The 23,015-nt window shown below is 41.6% G+C and overlaps 1 protein-coding gene and 1 pseudogene across 9 annotated transcripts in view; both read left to right on the top strand.

The window, feature by feature from the left end:
• Positions 1–23,015, top strand: part of ALPK1 (alpha kinase 1) — a 122,360-nt gene that overhangs the window by 80,938 nt on the left and 18,407 nt on the right. For all 9 annotated transcript variants that reach the window (XM_047718235.1, XM_047718236.1, XM_047718234.1 and 6 more), the window contains 3 exons: positions 12,372–12,570; positions 21,103–21,162; positions 22,489–22,575. In XM_047718235.1, coding sequence (XP_047574191.1) covers positions 12,372–12,570; positions 21,103–21,162; positions 22,489–22,575 — 346 coding nt within the window. The remainder of the gene's footprint in view (positions 1–12,371; positions 12,571–21,102; positions 21,163–22,488; positions 22,576–23,015) is intronic.
• Positions 1,355–2,580, top strand: LOC125093295 (60S ribosomal protein L34-like; annotated as a pseudogene).

Raw genomic sequence — 23,015 nt, forward strand, 5'->3', positions numbered from 1 at the left:
TTTGTAATTGAATCATATTTTAAATGTATTATAGAAGTTCATTATTTAAGAATATTATAGTGAATCATGAAGACTACTTTGTGACATGAATAACCGTTCCTTAAGTTGACATTTCCTAGTACAGTAATCTGAAGTTTTTTTCTTAGTGAGATTTTATTAAAGCAAGGTTAACCCTTGCTGATTGAATATTTATTTCTGCTGCACTTACGTGAATATAATTCTCTTGGACTATAAGATTCTAAAGTGACGATTCAATCCATTTCTTTCTCTAAGATCACAACAGGCACAAGTCAACTTTCAATCCTTTCAGTGATAATTAATACTTTAAGAACCAGTAAAAAGCCCTAGGGACAAAGATGTCCAAACAGTTCTCTTTGTACTATATATGCCACTACTCTAGTATATGGTTTAGGTAACAATGACAATGACAATCTGGATAAAATTAAGACAGCATAAGTAGGGGCTAAGGAAGCTGAGTTGGTAGCTAGACTGCTTGGGTTTGAATCCAAGCCCCCTTATTTGTTTGTCATCATGGGCAACCTATGTAAACTGCAGCTATAATGATAATAATAACAGTATCTACTTCATAGATTGGAGGATTAAGTAAGTCGATAACATGGAATGCCAAGGTGGTTAGGATGTGGGAGAAGAATGCATCTTCTTCATCAAGTAACCCTTCTTCTAGGGACCCACCCAGTTTTGGACTCGTGATCAATGTGTTGAGTCAGACTGTAATGCTAAACTTGTGGTCTAAATATTGATTTTTTTTGTTTTTAACTCTGACATTTATATGCTCTGTATTTTCTAAAATCCACCCAATCCATTTAGCTGGGAATTTACATCTTCAGAATGTTTATGGATCAGATAACACCATATCTGTTTTTCTTATTATTGTATATCCAATGCCCATAAGATGCATCTAGGAGATGCTCAATAAATATTCTGTTGGGTGAATGAATGAATTCTCAGTAAATCATATGCCAGGAATCATTTGCTACATCATAAAGCTTCATGTGCAAAGTTTTCCCCTATTAATGGAGTGTATTGTAATGAGGAGTTCCCCCTCATTTTTGAGATTAAGCTCATGGGCCCCAAATCAGTTTTCTGTCCACAGCCAAGTGTTACATCAAATAATACAGATTTTTTATTTTGCTTTTCATTTTATATTTATTTCCAGTGAAAAGACCTCTAAGAAAATAATTTTGCTATGGTTTTGTAGACATTTTCATGGTCAAAAAAGAAGGAATAAGGATTCCAATTTCTCAGGCTTCGCTAACATTTTTTTGTCACCACAAATAACCATGACATTAGCATCAATAATAAATATTGTAGACATCTGTATGTAGTTTAAAGGCACAGCCAACAGGATTTGCTGACACCTTGCCCTTTGACTTCCTAGACTCCAGAACTGGGAGAAATAAATTTCTATTGTTTATAACAGAGTTTATGCCACCCACTTTATGGCATTTTATGTTATGGCAACATCCTGAACAGACAAAGACAAAGCTGTGTGGATAAAGAAAAATTTCTCAAAGATGGAAGATGCTAGGTTTATATACTGATGAGAATGATGCAGTAGAGATGAGGAAATGAATGATGCAAAAAGAGAAAGAGGGTGTTTACAGACAGTGTCCTTAAGCAAAGAGGAAAGGATAGAACTGAGTGGGAGGTTGACCTTAAACCTGCCAATGGGAGTATAGGTGGGAACATGGGCTTCACAGCAAGAGGGCTGGTAAATCTGGATAAGACGATGAGGAAGGTTGCTTCTCATTAACTGTTTGCTCAATGAAATAAGAAGCCAGGTTGTCCATGAAAGTGTGGAAGCTTGAGAAGAGAGCAGAAAGGAGGATGGTGTCCATAGGCATTCAGAATGGTCCAGCATTTGATCTACTGTCGTAGGCTGTCCTACAATACAGCCTCTAACAAAACTAGACTGCCCTGAACCCCTGGCAACAGGATCATTTGCCTTTATACCAAGAAGGTTGGGAAAGCACCAAAATCTGTGTGTGACGTGTGCACACCCGGCCAACTTTGAGGAGTTTGTGCGGTGAGATCGAAAGTGCTTATGAGGTTCTCTAAAACAAAGAAACACATCAGCCAGGCCTACGGTGGTTCCATGTGTGCTGAGTGTGTTTGTGACAGGATTAAGTGTGCTTTCCTTATCAAGGAGCAGAAGAAAATCGTTGTGAAAGCGTTGAAAGTACAAGCACAGAGTCAGAAAGCTAAAAAAAAAAAATTTTTTTTTAAAAAGTTTTTTTGAGTAATAAAAAATCAGAAGAAAAAAAGAAGAGTGCAGAGAGTGTGAGCATAGCTGGACTGTTGGACTGTGCTGAGAGCCAACTTGAAGTTATGGCCATAAATTTAAAGTGTCACGGTTGTGTGTTTTTCTCCAGCCACATTCAGTTGCTTGGGCTGAAACTTGGGTTACACAGAGAAGGAGATAGAATATGGGGATTGTCAATGACAATAAATAATATTCATCATCACCTTCTGTGTTCAGAGCCATCTGAAAGATAGATACAGAAAAGCAATCTTCATTATTCTAAAATGGATAGGAGAATGTAGACTTAGGTATTCCGACAGTGGGCTGATAAATTCTCTCTCGCTCTTTCTCGTGCGCATGCGCTCTTTCTCAAATAAATAAAATTTAAAAAAAAAAAAACAAAAAAAGAAAAGATGGGAGAGGAAGATCTGAGGCAGGTATACCCCTTCCATTAGATAGTTCATTCCCTCTTTAGCGGGAAGGAGGAAATGAGGGATGGGGAAAGGCTAACAGGATAGCCCCGGGGGTTTGCAGCTACACCTGCACTTGGAATCACCTGGGGATATTAAAAGAAATTGATGGCTGGGTACGCTTGCAGAGAGTCCAATTTAACTGGTCTGGGGTGCCATTTGGACATCTGAGCTTTTTAAAGTCCACCTAGATGATTTTAATGTGAGGCCAACATTTTCCCTTAACAATAAATATGATTGGAATTTCCAGACAAACAGGACAGAAGCAGAAAGTGACAAAGGAGTCAAGAATGGTTTTTTAAAAGTCCCTATATTTCTGCACCATAGGAATTTAAAGAATTGAGTGAGAACATGAGGAGACTGGTAGCATAGCAAAAAATAGTAGGGTCAATGGATTACGTGGTTGTCCCTATAAGGTGACAGAATTGTTGGAGTTGACCTCCTGAAAAAGGCAGCTAGAATACAAGAGAAATCTCAGAGAGTCAAGTGGTCAAGTTGAGATTCAGATTGTGTTGCTGCCAAAATGGCAAGTTCTAGGGTATTTCTGACCCATGGGAGTCATAGGGACTAAGGCTGGGTGTAGAACAAGATCCCTGAGGTACGGAGGCTGTGGCAAGAGAGACTGGGGTCCTGAAGGAATCATCGATGTAGATGTTGAAATGACCAAGGATGACTGGAGTCATGGTGGCCATAGCAACCTGAAAGAGGCTAAGTCCCTGGCTCCCAGGGACCATGAGATTCACAGGATCCTGGAGAAGTGGTTCTCTCTTTTGAAACTGCTTTCTTTTTCTTTTCTTTTTTTTTTTTTTTAACATTTTATTTATTTATTTATTTGAGAGAAGAGAGAGACAGTGAGAGAGAGCATGAGCAAGGAGAAGGTCAGAGGGAGAAGCAGACTCCCCGTGGAGCTGGGAGCCCGATGCGGGACTCGATCCCAGGACTCCAGGATCATGACCTGAGCTGAAGGCAGTCGCTTAACCAACTGAGCCACCCAGGCGCCCTTTCTTTTTCTTTTAAAAGATAGCCAATTCCTGGGACGCCTGGGTGGCTCAGTTGGTTAAGCAGCTGCCTTTGGCTCAGGTCATGATCCCAGCGTCCTGGGATCGAGTCCCGCATCGGGCTCCTTGCTCATCAGGGAACCTGCTTCTCCCTCTGCCTCTGCCTGCCATTCTGTCTGCCTGTGCTCGCTCTCTCTCCCTCGCTCTCTCTGACAAATAAATAAATAAAATCTTTAAAAAAAAAGAAAAAGATAGCCAACTCCATCTATGGTAGATCTGAGAGAGAGGATGAAAAGCAGGTAGAGATGATTGAAACGTTATCTTTAGGTATATAAAGAAAAAGGTACCCAACTATTTTCCAAAAGGGCTTGAATCTGCATGTTCCACTGGTAAAACAAAGGAAGGCTGATGAAATGTTAACCGGCCTTCTGCATAAACCTTAGGAAAGTTCAAGTTTTGTTCTCTTCCTCCCTCTCTACATTTCAGTGGATGAATACAGAGCATGGCATGCTTGGTCTTCCATTGACCTTGAGTAGTCCAGCTCCATGGCTTCCCCTCTTAACTCTGCTTTTATTGCTGATGTATAACTATGCAGGCATCACCACTTCTCGTTTGTTTATTCTGCTAATTCCTCACCTCAGGATATCACCCCCACTTTCCCCTGCCTTCTTCCAACCTCCCAATTTGCTATGCAACAATAATTTCCCTTTACACTGTTCCTGCCAATTGCAATGCCAGATGGCTTCAGTTCTGAGTCCCCTCACCCAGCCCCCCTAGAGAACAGCTGCCATTGTCATTGCCGAAAACGCATCCGGCTTTGAACCCATAGCTGGGACCCAAACTTGATGGTCGGCATCGGGAGGGGCTAACACTAATGCAAGGAACCATGAAAACGGCACACACTTTTCCTTGCTGCTGTTCAGCAAAAGCCCTTAGCAAAGGCTCTTTAGCATTTTTTCAATCATCTGTGTATTGAAATCTCATTGTGGAGTTTAATTCCTTTACCACCTGACTCAGCTTTCTAGCCATGAAGTTCCCTTTGTGCCATAAACTCAATTAGAACCCCGTATTTCCATTCTGAAGCAGATGTGAAAAAACAACTGTGGGGTTGTTACACACACACACACACACACACACACACGCAAGCCTGTCTCTAGAAATCCAGACACTCTCTCATCTACACCCATATATTGTATGGCAACATGATCAGTCAACAAGAAAAACACAATTTGGTGGCGATGTGGGCAATCTGACAGCCTTTACTATCAGGCTGAGAGAAGACAAAGGGATAGAATTCCTGCTCGGGTTTGGTTTTGTTTTGTTTTTTCCTTGAGTTATCCTAAGTTGATTCCAACACTAAAACTCTGTTGCTGCGAGATTGTCTAAAAAGATCATATTTTTGAGTCCTCTGTGATGGCAGGTCAGTCATAGGCCTACAGACCCAAACAAAAGAATCCTGAATCAAATTCCATGTAGACCAATATGCATTTCAAAGGCACTGCCCATGTAGGCCTTGGGTTAGGGTTTTTGTGTTGTTTTCTTTTTCTTTCTTTTTTGGGGAGTGGGGGTGGGGGGAGGGACTCTCTTTCATGTTAATCTAATTGCGCATAACCCAGGCACATTTTACCGCGTAGGGAAACTCTTTTAGTGTCCTTCCCTGCCGCACACTCTGGCCTCCTTTCATTCCCCTCCTTCTGAAGTCAGAGTGCTCCCCGGGTGTACATCTCGGGGAGATTCCCAGGACGGTGATGTATTCTGCGCCGCCGCGGAGGAATTTACTGTCCCCTCGCTTGGCAGCAAATGAAAGTGCGTATTAATGTCTCAGAGCGCCCGGAGGGACGCGAGAGAGGGGCCGCAGGAATGATAGCCACCTCCATCTGTATGTAGAGCGCAGCAGGCCGCTGTTTCAAAAGAGGGAGACAGAAGACAATGACAAGAAAGAAAAGATTCTCCTGAGTTGACTTCTCCGCATTTTGCATCGTTAGGTTTTGGAGAGAGATGCGAGAGGTTCGGCACCGAGCGGAGTTAAATTATGCAGCTGTGGGGATGCCAGGTCCTCCAGAATAGGATGCTTCGTTTAGATTTTCCACAATGCTATTGAAGTGCTTATTTTCCTCCTGAAGAGACACAAACAGATGCAAACTTCTGTAAACACTTTAGAAATGAATTCAGTGAGTTTGGCCTCTCAGCAGTGCTCAATAGCTGACAGAAAAATGTCTAATTAGTGCAAGTGGAAATAATAGGGCCACTTGGATTCCTTCCATCCTCCTCCAAGTCTACTTTTCCAAGGAACTCAAAGGGCCTTTGTCTGGCAGGTCACCCTCTCTCAGGCTTTTGTGCTGCAATCTATTAAGAGTAGAAGGGGGAAAAATAGATTAGGCAATGTTCTCTGCTCAAATATATGGCGTGTTCATGCGGGACGTAGAATAGGGTGTTTGCAGCATCAGTTTACAGGTGCTCCGGGAGGGATTCCTCCATTGGCGACAGCCAAAAGCAACTCGCACGTGCTGAGAAGGCCCCCTTTTAGGAACCAGCTTTCCCTCACCAACTGCCATAAAGCCTGCTCATTTTCCTTCTTCTTTCTCAGTTTCTAATAACATCGCTCCTCAGAGTTGGTGGAGAGAAGAAAGAGCGTAAAAGAAATTAGAGGCTGAGCCATTTTCTGAAATAAGCCTTATAGAGGTTATACGCATGATCTATTATTTCCTTTCTACTCTATTGAAAAGTCCACTGACGTTTATTTCCAGAGCCTGTCTTTTCTTGCGATTTTGTCGTTCAGGAGAGTAGGAATGCATGAACTGACTTCTTTTCCCTATTTTCCCCCCACCGTGCTCCCTGTCATTCATTAAGCAACCCACCCTGTGCTGAGCACTCAACTCACATTTCCTCTAATCCAAAACAGCACTGCAAATAGACATTATCCACATTTCACAGATGAAACTATTGCGAGTCAGAGAGTTTAAGTAACTTGCCATGGCAAACAAATGGCAGCTAGGAAACAAACTCAGATATCTGTGTTTTCATTTCTGACATTATGTATTCTTTAGTCTCTAGACGTTGGATTTGGATCATTTTTACATCTCCCTCCCATGTTTTTAATTCCACCTTTTACTCTATCTTCTGGAACTGATGAAATACAGTTATAATAACTCACTTTGAGGTCAGTTTCTGTTGATTTATTTTTCTCTGCAATATGGGCTTCTTTTCATGCCTGGTAATTTTTGACTGGATGCCAGACATTGTGAATTTCACCACATAGGATGGTGGGTACTCTGTGAGCCTATAAATAGCCTTGAGCTTTGTTTTAGGACTCAATCAAGTTAGGAAATTGTTTGATCTTTTTCAAGCTTGCTTCTAAACTTTTAGAGTGCCCCAAGAGCCACCTTATTCTGATTTTGTCTCACCATTGAAGTGATGCCTTTTGGAATACTCTACCCCATGCCATGTGAACGACAAGATTTTCCTTTCTGGTTGTTGGAAACACAAGTCCTACATGAAGCCTGGGGACTGTTTCCACTAATCCTTTCAGGGGGTTCTTTCTCCAGCTTTGGGTGGTGTCTTTCCATGCATGAGCTCTGCTGAAAATCCAAGAAACCCTCTTCAGATCTCTGGACTTCTTGCTATGTGCAGCCCTCTCTGTGAACTCTGGCCCCTTTGGCCTACCCAGACACCCAGAAGCTCAATCATCTCAAGTCAGGAAGACCACCTCATAGAAGTTTCCACTGAACTTGCAAAGTGTCTTTGCAGCTCAGTGTGAAGAATGTTTGCTGGTATAATTTCCAGGTAATCACTAACTCATCATTTGCTCTCATAGTACCAACTTTTACTAGAGAATTTCAAAACACTGAAATTAAAGGTCATCTCCTATAAAGTTTTCTTTTTGTTCCTTTACTTTTAAATTCGTAGGAAGAATGTTCTTTTCAATTTTTTTTTTGTCCCTTTTAGAATTTGCTCATCATAATAAAGGATATGGTTTCTCTAGAAACAGCTTGGATTCAGTGAGTGAAAAGTTTAGCCCTTGCTCCAGAGACCCAGCTTTCTATGCCCAGATTAGTCACTGAGCAAAATCACCTTGATCAGACCATAGGGAGAAAGTGGAAAAAAACTTGACCCTTAATACACTTGTGTCCCTCAAGTGTTGGCCAAGGATATGGAGAAGTTGGAACTCTGTTCACTGTTGGGATTGTAAAATGGTGCAACCTCTAAGGAAGACAGTCTGGAGCTTCCTCAAAAAAAAAAAAAAAATTGAAACTGGAATTACACTATGATCCATATATTTCACTCCTGGATATATAGCCACAATAATTGGAAGCAAGATCTTGAAGAGATATTGTCATGTGCATGTACTTAGCAGCACTATTCATTATAGCCAACAGTTTAGAGCAACCCAAATGTCCATCAACAGATGAATGGATAAACAAAGTTTGGCAGATACATACAATGGAATAATTCAGCTTTAAAAAGGAAGGAAATTTTGTCACATGCTACAGCCTGGATGAACCTTGAGGACACTATGCTAAATTATCACAAAAAGACACAGTCACAAAAAGACAAATACTATATGATTCCACTTACTTAAACTACCTATAATAATCAAATTCATAGAAATAAAAAGTAAAATGGTGATTACCAGGGGCTGGGTTGTGGTGGGGCAAGGGGGTTGTCTGACCAGGAAAGACTTCCATATTCACAAGATGGAAAAGTTCTGAGAACTATTCCACAACAATATACTAAACACTACTGAACTGTACACTTGAAAATGGTTAAGATGGTAATTTTTATGTTATGCATTGTTTACCACAATAAGAAAATTTACTTTAAAAAGATACAGACTTGGGTTCCTGCCTGATCCTGACCCTTTGGGCTTTGTAAATTTCTTTTTAAAGATTTTATTTACTTGACAGACAGAGATCACAAGTAGGCAGAGAGACAGAGGGGGAATCAGGCTCCCTGCTGAATAGAGAGGCAATGTGGGGGCTCAATCCCGGAACCCTGAGATCATAACCTGAGCTAAAGGCACAGGCTCTAACCCCCTGAGCCAACCAGGCACCCCTTGGGCTTTGTAAATTTGGCAAGTCACTTAACCTCTCAACTTCAGTCTCCTTCCCTTACTTAGATGTTATAGTTACTATAAATTTAAATGTGATAATGTCTGTGAATGTTTTTCATGAACTAGATGGTGCTACAATAATGGAAACCATTTTTATCAGAGGGGTAAGGATCGAGAATCACCTCTGGAAAATAGCCTGTCACTAAGCATTGCATCCCAAGTAGGTATATGGTTACCCAGAAACTGAAGTGAGGCACCTGTGAGAAGGGAGAGCAGAACTGACCATCACACATACACCAAAGGGCAACACGAAAGAGAGGGAACTCACTGTGGTTTGCTGAGAACCCTGCAAGATACATGGTCATGATGAGCAGGGTGACAGCAGTAGCATTGCTCTTTCCAAGCACAAGTTTTAGGAAGCCTAGTAGTGGAAGAGGCTACAAGTTCTGCAGGTAACAGCTGAGGTTGGAAACTGAAGTACTGTGTCATGTGTATTTAGCATAGGAAGGACTCTTGACCAGAGACCAACCTCAGTGAACAGAGCCAGGCATACATAAAACCATAAATTTTCCTTTCCATTTGAATTTACAGTTTATGAATGTCAATTGACTGACTAGTTCTTATTTTAAAATTTGACAATTCTCAATAGAAGTTTGGAACACTTCAGTTTTAGTTTTTTGGGGTTTTTTTTTTATTGGAAGGAACAAAGGTTCACTCAAGCAAATTCACAAAATAGGGTGTACATTATTATGAAAACATAACGGAGCAATCAAGGAGGCCTGGCACCCTAAGAACGGCACTCATGACAGGTGCATTTGGATTCAGAGCCATCATTCTTCCATCTTCAGTCTGCGGTTGCCCATAAGTGTGACTTAGCTACATTCTATTTTCTGCTTCTTTCTACCCTACCATTCTTTCTATGTTTTTTAGTTCAGATTTTAAAGTTCATTTTTTTCAAGCCAGGCCACAGAGTCATGAGACCAGGGATCTGATGAGTACTCTTAGTTTAGCTTTGAGCTGGTGGTGGGGTAGGGAAATGGAGTCAAGGTCAAGTAGCAAAATACATGCCAGTTTCCAAAGCAGTAACTGTGGGCAGCTCAGTTTTCCTTAGAAAGGATTATGGCATATTAGGCCATGATTAACTTTGGGATCTTAGAGAGGATCTAGGATTCTTTCCCTCCTGGATTCTGAGCAAATTGAGAAATATATCAAGAGTTAAAAGACAAGAGGTTAAACATTACCATTAATTCTGATAAAGGCAAAATTGAAAGATATAGCTTCATAATTAGACCACAGGAGGTCTGCTAGCTGAATCCCAGAATTATGTAGACATCCCCATTCAGTCACAGGGATTACAAGGGCAAGCAGAACCCCACATAGAGTGTGGCTTTCTAGATAAGACTTTTGATACACAAAAGCAGAGTATCCTGTTTCCCTTAGACACCCCATCCCCAAGGAAAAAAAGAGAAGAGCTAAGCCAGACATGCCAGTTTCTTCTTCCCAAATTTACCAGTCATATTAGTCATTCCACCTCCCCTGGGGCAGAGTGGGTAAAGAAGTAGAGACCAGGAGTGCTACAGTAAGCCAGCTCCCTTCACATAGAAGGAAACACCAAGAAGAGAGAAGAGCTATCCCCACGCCCCCCCCAGCCCCACCACCGCCTTAATAATTGGCATCTCTATCACAATGAGAACAGTGATCAGTTTGAACAAAAGGATAAATACAAATGCAAATGATCACTTTCTAGACTTAATAAACACAGTGATAGCTTAAAAGCCTTAACGCGTTAAGAAAGCATCAGTGTGAAAATAGAGGGGTTATTGTGGTGGTTATTGATAGGCATTGCCTGATGGGTGAAAACCTATAAATATATGTTATGTTCTACCTACAGTGCTATAGACAGCACACAAGTATACCAAAACTCAAATCCTGTTATCAGCACCATCTATAGAACTCTGGAATGGGCCAAATATAAAAGTTTAGGCCAGTTTTACTCAGAGATACACAAGTATCAAATTAAAGCCCAAAAGAACAGTTCCAGGCAGATTTTGAAAAGCAGAGGTTACTCTCTACCAATTTGAATACATCGTCTTTTAGTTTCAGTTCGTTAAAGTAAATAATGCTCAGACGAGCAACTGTAACAAGACTGATTATGTATTTGGAATTTACTGGCATTACTGCAAGTATCAGATAATTGATATCCAATTCCCGTTTTCCTAAAATAAGGTCGGTACAACATGGGACTTCAACATGTGGGATTTGGACCTAGACTTCCTGTGTTCAAATTTCCCCTCTAAGTCACGGATCATGTGATGGTGGCCATGTTACTTCATCTCTATGAGTCTCAGGCTTCCCATCTGTAAAATGGGGGTATTAATAGAATCTGCCTCTTAGGATCGTTGTAAAGAGTGAGTGAATTAGTACATGTAATGCACTTAGCACCATGCCCCACATCTAGTTTTACTCAATAATTGTTAGGACTTAGGATTACGTAGTGAAGGAAGCAGTGCTTTGTGTAGTAACATTGTGCTAGGAAAATGAGCAATGCTTTCTTGGGCTTCCCATGTGAACCAATACACTCAGAAAGCACTGCTTGATTTACTTTAGCAAATGGAGAAAGTACTACCGAGTGGGAAGCTCATTTGTGCCATTGATTCCATGACTTTGAACATCTTGAGTATAACGCCTTGGAGATCAAAAGATGATCTTTTCCCATTCAAGTCTGCCTTGCTTATCTCTACTTCTCAGTCTGTGTTACAATTTCATTCCATGCCTGTTTTCTACTTTTTCTTGTTTTATTCATTAACTAAATACAAGATAAATTTAAAATACTTCCTAAAATTCTATATTTCTTCTTAATTAAAATGTAGGCAGTAAGTGAAGCAGAGTGTTATGAACTGATGCATAACGTTCTTCTAGATGCTAAGATGACTGAAAGAAGCAACCAGCATGACAATAGGTCTAGTGCAATCTCATTTATGAGAGAGAAAAAGAGGGAAGGGGGAGGGAGCAAGGCAAGACAAGGAACCAGTTAATGTCTAAATATACACAAGAGGGTAGAAGTTTCTAGAAGGATCGCCCTGAAATCATGGTGAGGAAGAATGAGACTGAGATTGGGGAGGAGGAAGGGAAAACATCAGGTAAAGAGTCAGGAAACTAAGGGGCACTTTTCATTTTTACCTTATGTTGTTTGAATTTTCTAATGACAGGAAATATGCATTTATCACTTGTAGAGTTTTAGAAACATAGTGGGGAAAACGAAATGAAAGAAAGGTTTTATCTCACAATTGACTTGGATTTTCCTTATTTATTTTTTTTCTTTCCGTTCAGCCGCCCAATAAAGTAGGTTTCTTCCCCTGGTTCTAGGTTTTGTTGTTCTTGTTTTGACTGAAAGAAAGAAAAAGAAAGGAAGGAAGGAAGGAGGGAGGAAAGAAAAGGAAGGAAGAAAGGAAGCAAGGAGAAAGGGAAAGGAAAGGAAGGAAAAGAAAAGAAAAACAAAAACCGAGAAGACTAAGCTTGGTCCCAGGGCGGCCTTCTCGTGCGGGGCGCGGCCTCCGTGCGGTTCTTTACGTCCCGGGATGTTCCCGCAGGCGTCCCTGAAAGCCTCCATCCTCGCCCGCGACTGTGCCACCGCCGCTGCCATCGTGTTCTTAAGCGACCGCTTCCTGTACGGGCTCGACGTCTCGGGCGAACTCCTGCAGGTCGCCAAGGGGCTCCACAAGCTGCGGCCGGCAACGCCAATTGCCCCGCAGGTGGTCATTCGCCAGGCCCGACTCTCGGTCAACTCAGGTAGGCGCCCCTCCTGCAGCCCCCCCCAGCCCGGCGCCCCAGGGGCGCCAGGGCCGGCCGGCCGGGGGCTCGCCTTCCCTCCGGGGCTCCTTGACTTCGGCGGGAGGCCGGCGGGCACCGGGCGGGCGGGCCGGCTCTGCAAGCCGCGGGCTCTCCCCGCCCCCGGCCCTCCGAGGTGCCCTTCCACCCGCCTCCTGCCGGCACAAAGGCCCTGGCATAAAGGGTTTCAGAGCCAAAAGCGGTAGAGAAAATTGTGAAAGGGTGTGGAAAATACTAATTGGAGCTTTTGTCTTCTAACAAATCTGTCCTGCTGCTTTCAAACAGGGGTATCTGAATTGCTATACTTCTGACCAAGAGCCTTTAAAAAGCAGATTAAAATTCGACTATTTTCTCTTAGTTCTCCTGTCTCCAGCCACTTGACTATGCTGACAATAGAGCTGACAAACCCACCGAAGTAATCCGAGGGTTTTTTCCATCACTGGGGACACCGGTACAGTACCTGATTAGGCCCTAAAGTATCTTTTTTTTTTTTCCTTCTGTCACTTTGAATGAAATGAAAAATGAGGCTGACATTCTAACTTAGGAAGTACTGTAGAGGGGGGTTGGAGGGAGAAAGGGCCTGCTATGTATTACAGTGAAGTTTACTTCTATAGAATTTTTGAATTATTTAAATTACTGATAACCATGAGGTTGAGAAATGTGTAGCCTGCCATCCTCATTTCTAAGAGTGAAAGAATACAGGACAAAAGTAGAAGGCAAATCTGCCCTTCCCAGAAACAGGACTGGCTCATTTTTTTAAATTGATTTTATAAGTCTGGTCTTCAAGGGGTTAAAATATCTTTACTCCATTTCCTTTGAAAAGGAACTGTACTGACTATACTAAATGGGACAATTGTTGGATGCAGAGAGGGACAGAGATAAAAGGGCATGAGGGAAATGGGCTTGTGAAGGTTTACTTTTCAAAAGCCCAACTTCATTCACTTTCAAGTTCTTGCAGCTGTGCATAAATTGTGTCCGTGTTTATTACTTTTCTAGAGTAACTGCAGGGACAGAGTTGAACTTGGGAAAACTTTCTTCCTTCCGATATCCCTGATTTTGGACATTTTACAGTGTTTGGAGTTTGTACTGTTTGGGGTATGAGAGAAACCTAACAACTCATCTTCTTTTGGATGGCATCAGATGGTCATGTTGTGTGTGCAGGGTGCTCTGTAGGGAGAACAGAATGATGGAGGCCAGGCATGCACAGGCAGAGTTCTAGCATTGGTTCTCTTCAGTTAGAACTTGGAATAGAGTAACTTGGAATAGAGTCGATGTGGCCTATTTTATGATATATGGATTTGCTATAGTGTGACATGGAAATTGAGGTCAAGCGGTAAGTGGGTGTGTTGATAGCTTTGCTTTGCACAGCCAAACTGATCTTTTCACTTGTTTGTTGTGTTGTTTCTCTCATGCTTGTAACTGTGATAACAAGTAAGCCTAGATATCCTCATGAGCTGTATGCTCCTCTGCTACTACGTAGCCTATATCTTAAGATAAAATCCAAAATCTTAGTCCCCAGTGGTTGGGTTGTCTTTTCCTCAAAGATACTCCCAAAAGAGCCACAAGAAAATGAACACAGCCTCAGAGTTAAGTGATTTTTGTGAACTTCTCCCCCAAACAACTCTTTCATTTTTCTAATTTACTTTAGGGGCGGGGGGGGGGGGCGCCTGGGTGGCTCAGTGGGTTAAAGCCTCTGCCTTCAGCTCGGGTCATGATCCCAGCATCCTGGGATCGAGCCCCACATCGGGCTCTCTGCTCAGCAGGGAGCCTGCTTCCTCCTCTCTCTCTGCCTGCCTCTCTGCCTACTTGTGATCTCTGTCAAATAAATAAAATCTTCAAAAAAAAAAAAAAAAGAGAGAGAGAGAGAGAGTGCAATAGTGGGAGTTAAGGGGAGAGAAAGACTCAAGCAGACTCCATGCTGAGCTCAGAGCTTAATGCAGGGCTCGATCTCACAACCCTGAGATCACGACCTGAGCTGAAATCAAATCAGATGCTCAACTGACTGTGCCACTCACCCCCTCCCAAAAAACTCTTGGGCTTCCCCATACAGTAAGAGACGAGAGCTTAGAACAGCGGTGGTGTCCTGATAAAGAAAGTAACAGGAGAAGAGGTCTCCATTCTCAGCATTTGGGACTCCTGGGATAGAGAAATGAGAGGACGATGTATTATAAGAAATAAGGAAGAGGAATGAAGGTAATATGAGGGGACAGCACAGTCGCACTGTTACCCCTTTGACTCAGCCCTTCCTGGTATCTACCCAAAACACACGCCTAAGGTCGGGGCATTCAATATGGATTTCATACACAACAGAGGACATCCTGGGCCTGCCCAGCAAGGAGAATAATCCTTTTAAGCCATAATTAGAGATAAAGGTTCAAATTTTTAGTTCTTTCACATGGAGAATTAAGCAAGCATTATAATCTATTAAACAGATATTGTGAATTTTTTCTTAAGTGCTGGAAATGTAGAAAGTGTTCTAAGTTAAAACAGTAGTGTGCTGCTCATGACACTGTGGGCAGAAGCGTTTACACTTGGATATGGTCCAAAGGGAAGGGATTGTCATTTTAAACCCCATGTAGGGGCAAGAGACAGGTCCACGGGACTACATGAGGAGTGACAAAGCAGGAATTCTTAAAGGTTTGAATAGCTATGAGAGGTGAATGACCAGGTCCACCAGCTCACCCAGAGAAGTGGCAAGGAAGCTTGCTCTCTATCCAAGCTCTGGGGTAGAGGCCAAAAAAAACTCCCCAAATAAACAAAAAACCCCAAGACTATGTCAGATGTGTGTGAAGAGTCTGAATTTACTCTATGCACAAGGGAGGGAATCCCTCCAAATAATTAACAAAAAACTAGTTCAGCACTGACATTTTTGGGGCCCAGCAGAATATCAAGTACGGAACTATGTTCCAGAGAAACATCCACACTCCAAGGGCATAGGAATCCCACAGGAGAATAATCCTTGCTGAAGATGCCCTTGGTTAAACCGTATAAGCAACAAAAGGAAATGAAACATGTGAGAGAATAACAATATGTACAACAAATAGGAAAAATGGCCCTCCAAAACAAAACATAAAAATAGAACAACCAGAAAGACTCATACAGCTTAAAAAACAGTATGTTTGAAGAATGGAATGTAACAGGAAAAGAAAATGAATTCACCCTTTGAAAAAGAACTAAAGAGACTTTTCAGAAATTTAAAGATACCGGCAACTCAGTCAGTGAAGTGGCTGACTCTTGGTTTCCGCTCAGGTCATGATCTCAGGGTCATGAGATTGAAGCCCTTGTCGGGCTCCACGCTCAGTGCCGAGTCTGCTTGAGATCCTTTCTCTCCCTCTGCCCCTCCCCTCAATCACACGTGCATACTCTCTAAAATAAATAAATAAATCTTAAAAAAAAAAAAGGCATTTAAAAAAACAGCAATTGAAATTAAAAAGCAGTGTGGTTGTCAGAAAGTTTAGCAATTAATAAGGGAATTGCTTAAAAGCAAGCACAGCTTCTCGGTTCCTCTTTTGTACCTGCAGGCCACAAGAATGTAACCACATGAGGAAGGCTAGAGAGAGCCAAACATCCAGCGGCTCTCCTAGTTGGTGGCTAAGCTTCTCGAATTTCAAGTGCCAAAACAGATGCCAGCTGCCAAACAAATTCCTTAAGCTGAGGTGAATACAATAAAATAGATCATTAGTAAAATGAAATAAAAACAAAAATACATACAACTGTTAAGTCCAAAGCATTTATTATTAGATTGAAGAGTCATAAAATTACTTTGGCAAAAGATATAAAAATTACTAAATGCTCACTCTCCATTTTTCACTTAATCTCATCTCAGACCAGTGATGAAAAGTCACAAATAGCTAGCTTGGTCAGATGGCTCTTAATCTGGGGAGTGTGAGTTCAAGCCCCACATTGGGTATAGAGGATATTTAAATAAATAAAACCTAAAAAAAAAAAAGTCTCATTATAGCAGTGCTTCCCAAACTTCATCAACCCCTGGAAGATCTTGTTAAAAATGCAGACCCAGTGCACCTGGGTGGCTCAGTAGTTGTACATAGGACCTGAGCCATCATGATCTCAGGGTCCCAGGATGGAACCCTACATCGGGCTTCACACTCCTCAGGGAGTCTGCTTGAGGATTCTCTCTCTCTCTCTCTCTCTCTCTCTCTCTCCCTCTGCCCTGCCCCCCCCCACCTCATGCACATGTGCACTCTCTCTCTCAGTCTCTCTAAAATAAATAAATCTTTTTTTAATAATGTACAGATCCTAATTCAGTAGGTATGTGGCAGAGCCTCAGATTCGACATTTCTAACCAGCTCCCAGACAACACTGATGCTGCTGTTTTCCAGATCTTGCTCGACTAGCAAAGGACTCTCCAGGGCAGTCTGGGTGGCTCTGTCAGTTAAGCATCTAACTCTTGATTTCAGCTCAGGTCATGATTTCAGAGGTGTGGAATCAAGCCCAAGTGGAGCCCCTCCACTCAGGGCAGAGTCTGCTTGTCCTTCTCCCTCTGCCCCACCCCCTGCTCATGTTCTTTCTCTCTCAAATGAATAAATAAATAAAATCTTGAAAGAAAAAAAAGAAAGAAAGAAAGAGAGAGAAAGAAAAAAGAAAAGAAAAGGAAAGAGAAAGAAAGAAAAAAGAGGAGGCATCTGGGAGGCTCAGTTGATTAAGTATCTACTTTCAGCTTAATTCATCATTCTGGGGTCCTGGGATCAAGTCCCATGTGGAGCTCCCTGCTCAGCAGGGAGCCTGCTTCTCCCTCTCCCTCTGCCCCACCCCCCCACTTGTGCTCTCTCATGTGTGGGCTCACTCTCTCTCTCTCAAGTAAATAAATAAAATCTTTAAAAATAAATAAATAATTTTTTAAAGGGGCTATTCAAAAATTCTAAATATGTGCCCATCTGTTACAGATGAGTGGTAACAGCCTTCCAATAAAGATAATTCTGGGCCAGTTTCTTGGGTATTCTAACCCCCTAACTGACCATCCTGAAATACATTCCTGCAGCAGATCTAACAGAAGGAGAGAGAGTGATGGCGTTGAAAATTATATTTAAGGAAAATACTGAGAATAAAGCATATAGAGATAGGTGGATGAAAATATGAAAGAGGAATCTTAAAACTTGGAGAATAGAATGAAAAAAACACGTAAGTGTAATAGGACTTCTGAGAGGACTGACTGAAATTGGAGAAAAACAGGTCTTTGCATTGAAGAGGTGGACCCAATCTTGAGCAAACTTTTTTTTAAAAATCACCTAGACATAGTGTGGTGAAACTACAGAAAATCAAACAATGAGAAAATCTTAAAGGAAACAGAGAGAAAAGACAGATTATGTATATGGGAACTATATTTAAACTCACATAAATCATTTTATCAGGAACAACAGAGTCCAGAAAGCAGTGGAATCTACCAAAAAAAAAAAAATTTTTGAGAGGAAATGCTTTCAACCTAGAATTTTATACTCAGCAAAGTCATCATTCAAAAGTAAGGACGAAAGAGACATTTCAGACAAAGACTAAAAATATTTATTATTCTCAAGACATTTTTCTCCCAGTTTCTCTCTCTCTCTCTCTCTCTCTCTCTCACACACACACACACACATTAACGAATGTATTTTGTTAAAGAAAAAGTTGAATCCATAAGGATGGAAGAGGAGATTCAAAAAGCAATGATAAATTAAAGAATTGGTAAATGCAAATGCAAACTAATTAAGATAAAAATAAAAGGAAATTTTATAGTAGTATCACTTACATAATTTATCAGATACAAAAAATCTTATAATATTATCAAACTGACCAACATTGTATTAAGTTAATGATAATACAGTACAGGCAAAGAAGGCTTATTCCAGATATATAAGGAAGGTTGATTATTTAAAAGTTGATTCATTCAAGGGTACTTGGCTAGCTCAGTTGGTAGAGCAAACAAGTGACTCTCGATCTCGCAGTCATGCATTCAATCCCCTTTGTGGGTAGAGCTTACTAAATAATAATAACAATAACAACACCAATAATAATAATGTAATAACTGATTCATTCAGCTCACCTCTTGGACTGAATAAACAAGAAAACTATGTGTTCACTGAAATTGATGTAAGAAGTGTTTTACAAAATTTTCATCTTGTTCAGGTTGAAAATATAGAGTTAGAGATGTTCTTGGTAGGTTCTACTCAGGAGAGAGAAACAACACAGTAATTTGAACAAGGAGAGTTTAATATAAAGAGTAATTAGCTATGTCAGGGAATTGATGAGTGATTACTATTAAGTGATAAAGAGAACTCTGAAGAATATAGGATAAGCAGTTATAAGGAGCAGCCGCTATCCCTTGTACCGAGATAGAGAATAAGGAAAAGTTCCCAACCCCACACCAGGACTATGATCCAGACCTTGTTGGAGAAGACACAGCCATGGCTCACAGGACGGCAGAGAAGTCAAGGAGGTTCCATGCCAGCAGAACTCCCCGGAAATCCACCTTCTTGGGTGCTGGGGGAAGCCACCCACAGAGAGGCACTCTGGAACTCACCACACGGCTGCCTTCAAGGAATGCCAGGAGGGAACATTCAAGGGGAGGTCCTTCCCTGGCCCCACTCCACTGCGAAGTCACCTGAGAGGATGCTGCAGGCAGCTGCTGGCTGCTGGGCACTGTTGACCTCCGCAGACTGAGGACCCAAGCGCTGGGGAAGCCACCTGTGTTGGAGGACACAGGCACAGGAGAAGCCAGGAACACGGTGCAGGGCAGGCACTGGAGAAGCGACACGCACTGCGGGAGCCCGGCAAGAACTGCACACTAAAATCAGGAAGAGAAGCAGCCTCCCCTTGTGGTATCTCTCCACACCCTCTATTGAAAAAGCTGACAAAGGAGAACTATTTACAAGGTCCATTCCCATTATTGCAAAGCAGGCAATGAAGGGTGAATTTGGAGCTGAATGGCCATCAGCTGGTAGCTGCACAAGAGGAGACTTCTTAACCTAGTAAAAGGAAGCAATCGAAAACCTTGGCAAAACTACTGATGAAAAACTAGAAATGTTCCTTTTCAAATCAAGTAAAGAAAAAAATATATCTTGTTATCACTTCTATTTGATACTGACCAAGAAGTCCTCCCGATGCAATGCAAAAAGGAAGAGAGATAAGAGCTACAAAGATTAGAAATGAGTAAACACAGTTATCAGGATTTTTAGAAAGTACGATTGCCGACATAGAAAACCTCAAGAAATACACAGATTATTAGAATTAAGACATTCAGCAAGTTTGGTGATAATGATTCAATATATTTTAAAAATACCCACCCTTAGCTATCAGCAAAACCTAATTAGAGGGGCACCTGGGTGACTTAGTTCGTTAAGCAACCGAGTCTTGATTTCCGCTCAGGTTGTAATCTCAGGGTCCTGGAATCAAGCCCCAGGTGAGGGCTCCCCACTCAGTGGGGAGTCAGCTAAAGATTCTCCCTCTTCTTCTCTGCCTTCCCCTGCTCATGTGCACTCTCTCTCTCTCAAGTAAATAAATAAATCTTTTTAAAAACCCTAATTAGAAAATATAACTTTTAAGAAGAAAGATACCTGGATGCCTGGTGGCTCAGTCATTAAGCGTCCGCCTTCAGCTCGGGTCGTGATCCCAGGGTTCTGGGATCAAGCCCTGCATCTGGCTCCCTGCTTGGCGAGAAGCCTGCTGCTCCCTCTCTCACTCCCCGGGCTTGCGTTCCCTCTCTAGCTGTGTCTCTCCCTGCCAAGTAAATTAAAAAGAAGGAGGAGGAGACGAAGAAATTTTTTTTAATTCATTTACACAAGTATTTTATGTTATTGCTCTCTGTCTAAACACATCGGTATGAATAAGTTTTAATCAGACAATAAGTCATGATTTCAGAATGTGCTTTTTCTTTCCTTCCCTCATTTCTTTCTTTCTCCTCTTTCTCTCCTTCGTTCGTTCTTTCTTTTCTTTCTTTCCTTTCTTTCAAAGTCATTCACAAAAAGAAGACATAACATTTTACAAGGGTTTGCCTTTACTTCCCAAACCTTATTCTATATGAATGAGTGTATATGTGTATAAGTGTGTGTAAATCTAATTGCCATTTCAGATACTGTACAACTTGCCACTTTACCAGTTCCTGGAAATCTCACCCTTTCTGTTCACTTTAGTGTATGATGTAGTTATTGATTTTAAATTTTATTTTTATTTTTAAAAAATATTTATTTATTTATTCTAGAGAGAGAGCAGGGGAGGGGCAGAGGGAGAGGGAGAATTTACAGCAGACTCCCTGCTGAACAGGGAAACTAATGCTGGGCTCAATCTCACGACCCTGAGATCATGACCTGAGCCGAAATCAAGAGTCCATCACTTAACTAACAGCCATCCCGTCACTCCTGACTTAAAATGTTAAAATAGAATGTTTCCAAGACAGGTTATGTTCCCTGTTATAATGTGTTCATCTTAAAGCATAAACTACTAGTAGTATTGAAGGCATGTGTTCAGAACTAATTGTGTAGCATTTGGTTGCTTCTTTTTCAGGGAAACTTCTAAAAGCAGAGTATATCCTGAGCAGTCTAATAAGCAACAACGGAGCGACGGGTAAGGTGCTTTCCTATCTTACAACAACTCTCACCTGCGGTCCTACCGGAGTTCTAGTTTAAAAGGAACTGAATGACCTCATAGTTACTGTACACTAGACATCTCCAGAACTACCTGGAAGTTGGGTAACAAATCATTTAAACCTTCAAATATCTTGCCTGAATTTCTGGGCATTAAATCCAAGAAGTTTCCCACTAAGTTGAACAAAACTTCCAGTAGACTTTTAATCCCTGTGTGCCTGGATCCAAGGTTCCCAAGCTCCTTGAAACTTAGAGACATTTCCAGTGGGGAGGCACTTTGGTATACAGATATTGGCTATACACCCCTCATTTTGTGGCCACCATCACTAACCTATGGTATGCATACTTACCATCTTCCACACCACACACACACACACACACACACACACACACACACACACACACTGGGATTAAAAGCTGGGGAGAAAACAGAGAATGTGATGTGACACAGAACCTTGGAGAGTATAATAATGAATTTGACTCTATTTTTGGTGTTTGACCACTGACAGTTTTCAGGCCCCAGCCTACCCCCAACCCTGTTGTCCCACAACTGGGCAGGCTGGCATTTGGGGGTGTTGTTTTTTGGTTTGTTTTAAAGCAACTCATCAGTAAGCCAAGCGTAGCTTGTGGGAGATTTTACCCCAGCCCCACACACCCTAATCACAATAAAAACCAAAGCCACTCACCCCTCTTTACTCACGTCAAATGGACCAGCTTGGGTGCCTGCCTGCTCTCCTCAGAAAGGCTCCTTATATGAATACAAAACCTTTTCATACCTTCTTGGAGTGCATGTGCAGCCATCAGTCTCGACCTCCAAACCAATTTTGGGTGGACTGGAAGGAGGAGCTGGCCTCCCCAGGAACCAGAGGGAAGCAGACCCCAGGCAGAGGTAACAGCAAGAGACAGCCCCCATGATAAGGCACACAAACGAAGTCAGTCTGGCAGGACATAGTCAGTTGGGAGAGTTGGAGACCAGACAGGAGTTCATTTCTGTGAAGCCTTATAGGTTACAGCCAGGACTTGAGATCTTTCCCTAAATGCAGAGAAAAGATCATCTCTCAAATCTGGATCACATGTGCTCATGACGGCTTCTGTGAAAATACTTTCATTTCACCAGGCTATTTCCTTGATAATTCAAAGCTAAAACCATCTATCTATCTATCTATCTATCTATCTATCTATCTATTTAAAATATAAATATATTTGTTTATTTAATAAGTTAAATAAATATAATAAATAAATAAAAATAATAAATAAATTTAAGTTTATTTATTTATTTTTATTTTTTTCCTCTCTTTTGTCATAGGTACCTGGCTGTACAGAAATGAAAGCGACAAGGTCCTGGTGCAGTCAGTCTGCATACAGATCAGAGGGCAAATTCTGCAAAAGCTAGGTACCGTCATCAAACATTCGCACCTCTTGGGGCTCATTTACAAAGGCTGGCTGCGAGAGTTTACTGTGGAATTTTCTTCATGTATCTGGTTATCATTGCTAATCCCCACTTTGCTGAGTTTCCTTATTGAGAAGAAAATGACATTTAAGATCCCAGGAGTGTTATGAACATTAATAGAACAATATATTTTCTGTTGAGTTTTGTTCAAGAAATACGTAGTTGTATAATGTGATGTGAGCCCCAGGGTTCTCCGTGTTATCTCTGGCCCCTGATTTTCAGTTCTATGGGCCTCCGTGTGCTAGAGTGACACCTTATTCTACAACACCCTGACACCTTACCCATTCATTCCTCCAAGGGCATTCCTGAGCTTGTCAAACAAAATTTATAGAATGCTAACTGTGCTTTAAAATGCATGGCCATGCCCCTGCTGTTTAGAGCCC

Source organism: Lutra lutra, chromosome 2 (assembly GCF_902655055.1).
Source record: "Lutra lutra chromosome 2, mLutLut1.2, whole genome shotgun sequence".
Taxonomy (NCBI): domain Eukaryota; kingdom Metazoa; phylum Chordata; class Mammalia; order Carnivora; family Mustelidae; genus Lutra; species Lutra lutra.